This window comes from Notothenia rossii (genome assembly GCF_949606895.1).
Source record: "Notothenia rossii genome assembly, chromosome: 10".
Lineage (NCBI taxonomy): Eukaryota > Metazoa > Chordata > Actinopteri > Perciformes > Nototheniidae > Notothenia > Notothenia rossii.
The window spans coordinates 272,376-279,451 of NC_136908.1; the positions used below are offsets into that span (position 1 = coordinate 272,376).

At 44.4% G+C, this 7,076-nt stretch overlaps 1 protein-coding gene across 1 annotated transcript in view; it reads left to right on the forward strand.

The window, feature by feature from the left end:
* The first annotated feature begins 52 nt into the window (after positions 1-52).
* Positions 53-7,076, forward strand: part of bop1 (BOP1 ribosomal biogenesis factor) — an 18,714-nt gene continuing 11,690 nt past the window's right edge. Inside the window, exons 1-5 of the mRNA XM_079652973.1 lie at positions 53-157; positions 286-480; positions 2,601-2,858; positions 6,565-6,719; positions 6,798-6,915. Coding sequence (XP_079509099.1) covers positions 86-157; positions 286-480; positions 2,601-2,858; positions 6,565-6,719; positions 6,798-6,915 — 798 coding nt within the window. The 5' untranslated portion in view covers positions 53-85. The remainder of the gene's footprint in view (positions 158-285; positions 481-2,600; positions 2,859-6,564; positions 6,720-6,797; positions 6,916-7,076) is intronic.

Below are 7,076 nucleotides of genomic sequence, written 5' to 3' on the forward strand. Positions count from 1 at the left end.
TGGTTTTAGCGTAAACTTCTCCGGAGAAAACAACAACTAATCCTTCTAACAAACAACTGCGTACTGTCTGCGTACAGTCTGTGCGATGCCGCGTCACGTCCTCTGCTGTGATAGGCTGCTACCACTGCCTGACGTTACGTCGTTCACGTTACGTTGCGTACGTCCTGAGCTGATAAAACAGAGCTCAATCAGATCAGATTTAATCCATTGATTCATTTGTGAATATAATATAATAAAGTAAATCCTATATTATCTTCCAATGTAAACCTGTGGTTCCGCCACCAGAGGGCGCCACCAGCGAACCTTCCGGATGTGACGTACGAGCCAGCGAACCTTCCGGATGCGACGTATGACGCTCGGCCCTGGAGTTCCCCACGCGCTGTGATGGAGAAGAGCAGCACGCGGACAGAGGAGATGGAGAACGTGCAGAAAACTGAGAAGAAGAAGAGGAGCAAAGAGGAAGAAGAGGAGGAAGAGGAGGTGAGAGAGATAAGAGAGAGGAGTTGTTGTTGTGTTTTGTTGTTGTTGTGGTGGTCGTGTTTACAGACACTATGAGGGATCTAACTAACCCAATAAATCAGATGGTGGCTGTAGTGTGTGTTATACATCAGATGGTGACTGTAGTGTGTGATATACATCAGATGGTGACTGTAGTGTGTGTTATACATCAGATGGTGACTGTAGTGTGTGTTATACATCAGATGGTGACTGTAGTGTGTGTTATACATCAGATGGTGACTGTAGTGTGTGTTATACATCAGATGTTGACTGTAGTGTGTGTTATACGTCAGATGGTGACTGTAGTGTGTGTTATACATCAGATGGTGACTGTAGTGTGTGATATACATCAGATGGTGACTGTAGTGTGTGATATACATCAGATGGTGGCTGTAGTGTGTGATATACATCAGATGGTGACTGTAGTGTGTGATATACATCAGATGGTGACTGTAGTGTGTGTTATACATCAGATGGTGACTGTAGTGTGTGATATACATCAGATGGTGACTGTAGTGTGTGTTATACATCAGATGGTGACTGTAGTGTGTGATATACATCAGATGGTGACTGTAGTGTGTGTTATACATCAGATGGTGACTGTAGTGTGTGATATACATCAGATGGTGACTGTAGTGTGTGTTATATATCAGATGGTGACTGTAGTGTGTGATATACATCAGATGGTGGCTGTAGTGTGTGTTATACATCAGATGGTGACTGTAGTGTGTTATACATCAGATGGTGGCTGTAGTGTGTGTTATAAATCAGATGGTGACTGTAGTGTGTGATATACATCAGATGGTGACTGTAGTGTGTGTTATAAATCAGATGGTGACTGTAGTGTGTGATATACATCAGATGGTGACTGTAGTGTGTGTTATACATCAGATGGTGACTGTAGTGTGTGTTATACATCAGATGGTGACTGTAGTGTGTGATATAAATCAGATGGTGGCTGTAGTGTGTGTTATACATCAGATGGTGACTGTAGTGTGTGATATACATCAGATGGTGACTGTAGTGTGTGTTATACATCAGATGGTGACTGTAGTGTGTGATATACATCAGATGGTGACTGTAGTGTGTGTTATACATCAGATGGTGACTGTAGTGTGTGATATACATCAGATGGTGACTGTAGTGTGTGTTATACATCAGATGGTGACTGTAGTTTGTGATATACATCAGATGGTGGCTGTAGTGTGTGATATACATCAGATGGTGGCTGTAGTGTGTGTTATACATCAGATGGTGACTGTAGTGTGTGTTATACATCAGATGGTGACTGTAGTGTGTGTTATACATCAGATGGTGACTGTAGTGTGTGATATACATCAGATGGTGACTGTAGTGTGTGTTATACATCAGATGGTGACTGTAGTGTGTGATATACATCAGATGGTGGCTGTAGTGTGTGATATACATCAGATGGTGGCTGTAGTGTGTGATATACATCAGATGGTGGCTGTAGTGTGTGTTATACATCAGATGGTGACTGTAGTGTGTGATATAAATCAGATGGTGGCTGTAGTGTGTGTTATACATCAGATGGTGGCTGTAGTGTGTGTTATACATCAGATGGCGACTGTAGTGTGTGTTATACATCAGATGGTGACTGTAGTGTGTGATATACATCAGATGGTGACTGTAGTGTGTGATATACATCAGATGGTGACTGTAGTGTGTGATATACATCAGATGGTGACTGTAGTGTGTGATATACATCAGATGGTGACTGTAGTGTGTGTTATACATCAGATGGTGGCTGTAGTGTGTGATATACATCAGATGGTGACTGTAGTGTGTGATATACATCAGATGGTGACTGTAGTGTGTGATATACATCAGATGGTGACTGTAGTGTGTGATATACATCAGATGGTGACTGTAGTGTGTGATATACATCAGATGGTGACTGTAGTGTGTGTTATACATCAGATGGTGACTGTAGTGTGTGATATACATCAGATGGTGACTGTAGTGTGTGATATACATCAGATGGTGGCTGTAGTGTGTGATATACATCAGATGGTGGCTGTAGTTTCTTTAGTCTGGAGTTTGTTGTTGTCTACAGTGTTATTGACTGTTTTCTTCTTCAGGTCTTCAACTTAAACAACAAAACTCCCGGGGATGAGGGGGACGATGAAGATCTGTCGGACAGTGAGGACAGCGTGTTCTCAGGACTGGAGGATTCTGGGAGTGGCAGCGAGGATGAAGAGGAGGAGGAGGAGGGATCACATGAAGAAGAAGATCTGAAGGATGATCAGATCCTGCAGCCAGAGAAGAAGAAGGGAGGACTGACAGCAGAAGAAGAGAAAAAGGAAGACGAGTACAGACAGGACTCTTCAGACGAGGAGGTGAGACGTGTGTGGTGTGTTCAGGGACCTGTGTGGTGTGTTCAGGGACTTGTGTGGTGTGTTCATGGACATGTCTGGTGTGTTCATGGACCTGTGTGGTGTGTTCAGGGACCTGTCTGGTGTGTTCAGGGACCTGTGTGGTGTGTTCAGGGACCTGTGTGGTGTGTTCAGGGACCTGTGTGGTGTGTTCAGGGACCTGTCTGGTGTGTTCATGGACCTGTGTGGTGTGTTCAGGGACATGTGTGGTGTGTTCATTGACATGTGTGGTGTGTTCATGGAACTGTGTGGTGTGTTCAGGGACCTGTGTGGTGTGTTCATGGACCTGTGTGGTGTGTTCAGGGACCTGTGTGGTGTGTTCAGGGACATGTGTGGTGTGTTCAGGGACATGTGTGGTGTGTTCAGGGACATGTGTGCTGTGTTCAGGGACATGTGTGGTGTGTTCAGGGACATCAGGGACATGTGTGGTGTGTGCAGTGTAGGGATCGACCGATATGGCTTTTTCAAGGCCGATACCGATTATTAGAAATCAAGGAGACCGATAACCGATATTTGGAACCGATATACATTTGGAGTAAAATCAGAAAATCTTGGTGTCAAAATGTAGAATAACAGAAACTCCAACACAACTTCTTTGAAATGCATTTAAGCATATATTATGTTTAATGAACTTTTAAACATCTTACAGCTGGTCTCCTCTCTGTGCCCTTTTCTTTAGTGCAGCCATCTGCAATGAGTTAGAGAGAGACAGGAAGTGGGGCTGACATGCTGAACTAACAATGATGCTTCATTCATTATATCAAAACAATGCCTGTCTCTCATAACATCCCAATAAGCTGCTAGCAACTGCAAAACACTAGTGCTAGCTAATGTTTTGCAAAATATTAAAAGTGAGGCTATTACAGTAGACCTAACGTTAGTCTAGTAACTTCTAATATGTTGCTAAACATTTGCTAGATACATGTTCAGTGTTTCCCCTATATACAAATAGTGGCGGCGCAGCGCCGCTGCTGAAATATGAGCGCCGCTGCTAGGGGGCGCCAGCCAGGTACCCAAAAAAAACAAAACTTTTTTTTTTCTTTACTTTTTTTTCTTTTATTAAAATAATAATAATAACTGGTGACCCTTTTTCATTTTTGATTGTTTGTTATGTGGATTTGTAGTATTTGTGTTACTGGCATAGGCGACACAGGCGGTCGCCTAGGGCGCCAGATCTGGGGGGCGCTGCGCTGGTAGCTCTGGGAGGGAAAAAACATTTTTGACCGTTGGCGCTCAACCAAATGTTCGGCCTTGATGTAACAACATTCATAATTAAGTAAATGTAACACCCTTTCACCCCGGTTACACGTTTAATTTGCCCTGTACGATGGGCGCTGTAAGTGATGAAAGTGGGGGATGTTGGCTTATCAGGCGCCCGCAGCTCACAGCCAAAGTGCGAGCGTGGTAGCGAGAAAGCGAGCAAGGTAGAGGTCGCACCGGTACCGGCGCTGTTGTTATTAGAATCTGGTGCTAGCTGCGCTAACGGAGATAAGAAGTAGATGTTTCTACAACCAGGGTAGAGGAGAGCTCTCCTGTCAGACTGAGAGGCTCAGTGAGGTTAAAGACTCTCTGAGTATTTAGATAGTTCACTTTAGTCTAAGTTATCTCAGTGGGTCTCAAACGTTTTGACCACAAATGATGTAAACACATATTTCCAAGGCACTCCTTTATAATTATTAGGATAAATAAAAACAGGTTTGAAATCATTCCAATGTATACTATAGGACAGTAAACCAAAAATATAGTTTAAAGTTGGAGAGATACAAAAATATGCATAAATAAATAAATGTTAACTAGGTAAAATAAGATATGAATGAACAACAAAAATAAAAAAAGCTACATTTATTTCTTATTGGCTATGGTAGGTTATCGGTTATGTTCACATACTTATTTGATTATTAAAATGTAAACCGATCTTTTTCATATGGGCGTTTTAGAGTTGTACCCCCTAGATCAGGTCTCTAGTCATTGTGTGCTCAAAGTGCACCAGATTGAAGCATTTTACTGTAAAATGTTCCAAAAAAAATCTTCCCGGGGGGACATACCCCCGGACCCCCCTAGAGGATGTAACGTCCGCCCCCCAGTTCAAACATTTCATACAATACTGAATTCATTTGAAGCCATTTTGACGTGTATTACCTAAGTCAATAAGTTTCTGTTTTTGCAGTGTATTTGTCTTTTGTAGAGATTTTTAATTATTTTTTACACATAAAATGTTGCCTAAAATCTCACCTAGGGACCTGGTGCTAGGCCTCAAGAGTCTTTCTTGTGCTGACACATAGAAAGGAATTGGCGGGGCGCACTTTGCACGCGCACACACTAAAAAATTCCACGCGCTCCGCGCTCACATTATGCTGGGCCCACGTGCCTTGGCACCGCTGCTATGACTCCATCCTAGGGGAAACACTGATGTTGGCTAGCCAATGAGCTTCACATATCAGCCCCTCCCCCCCTCCGCACCACAGTTACTCCGCTGCACGCACCCCCAACTCTGACTGACTTCCCGCGTCCCTTTGTAACTGGGAAACTGATAGAATTGGATCATAAGATCGTGGTGTTAGGGGATAGGGATGTTTATTGAACTTCGGCTTTCAACTGATTTAACTTCAAAACACATGTATGGCTCTGCCGCTCAGCGCTGCTGCTTGCCTCTGTCTGTGTCTGCGTTCTTCGCACCTGCCTGTAATCTGAGAAGGTCCCGCCTCTCTGGCTGGCTTCCGCCTGGAGAATCTTCAGTGTTGATTGACACTTCAGTAATAGCCTATCAGATAGCGCTTTGGGCGGGACATTGCTCGTGTACAGAGAGTGGTGAATGCAGCCAGAGAAACGGCCGCATCAGAGCCAAAGTTTTATCGCTAATTTGATCAAAACAAAAGGCTGATACCGATAATCGTTCAAATGCGGAATATCGGTCGACCCCTACCACAGACTGTCTGTGTCATGGACAATACAGTCGCTGCTTTATTTATGTCTGTAGGCTGTGAGTGTGGACGGTCGGAGCATATACTGCGTTAGCTTAGCCGATCTCCATTCAGAAAGTCTGCAGACTGGTCAAAGCATGAATTCATGGTTTTTACTAACTGGTATCAGTATGTTGTTACTTCAGCATCATTTACAAACGTGTATTACAATTACATCATGGTCAAATATGTTCATCTTGTTGTAGTTGCCAGCGATTCTCTCACTAGTTTAGCATACTCAGCCCGGTTGTTGGCCCGGAAAGAACCTTGATTTTGGAGAGCCAGAAAACTGTGAAAAAGTACCCGTTAGCTGGAACTACGCCTAGTGGAAACGCAACCAAAAATGGACCAGGCACGGCACGCTTAAACCGCACTCCGCGCTGTAGTGGACATGCGCCATTAATGACCTGTGTGGTGTGTTCACTGACCTCTCGCTGAGCAGGACATCAGGGCATTGTGTGGTGTGTTAATGACCTGTGTGGTGTGTTCACTGACCTCTCGCTGAGCAGGACATCAGGGCATTGTGTGGTGTGTTAAAGACCTGTGTGGTGTGTTAACTGACCTCTCGCTGAGCAGGACATCAGGGCATTGTGTGGTGTGTTAAAGACCTGTGTGGTGTGTTAACTGACCTCTCGCTGAGCAGGACATCAGGGCATTGTGTGGTGTGTTAAAGACCTGTGTGGTGTGTTCACTGACCTCTCGCTGTGCAGGACATCCGGAACACCGTGGGCAACATCCCGATGGACTGGTACAAAGACTTCCCTCACATTGGATACAACCTGGACGGGAAGAAGATCTTTAAACCAATCAGGAACAAGGACGAGCTGGACGAGTTCCTGGACAAAATGGATAACCCGGACTACTGGTGAGCCTGCTAGCATAATGCTAACTCTCTCAATGCTTTGAACAGGGAATGCTAACTATGCTAACCCTCTGTCTGCAGGAGAACGATCCATGACAAGCAGACAGGAAGTGACATCATCCTGTCAGACGATCAGGTGGCGCTGGTGAACCGTCTGCAGAGAGGACAGTTCGGAGACCTGCACTTCAACGAGTACCAGGTATAACGAGTACTACAGTACACAGAGTACAACGAGTACACACAGAGTACACAGACACTACAGTACAAGGAGTACCAGGTACACACAGTACACACAGAGTACACACAGTACACAGAGTACACAGACAATACAGTACAAGGAGTACCAGGTACACACAGTAC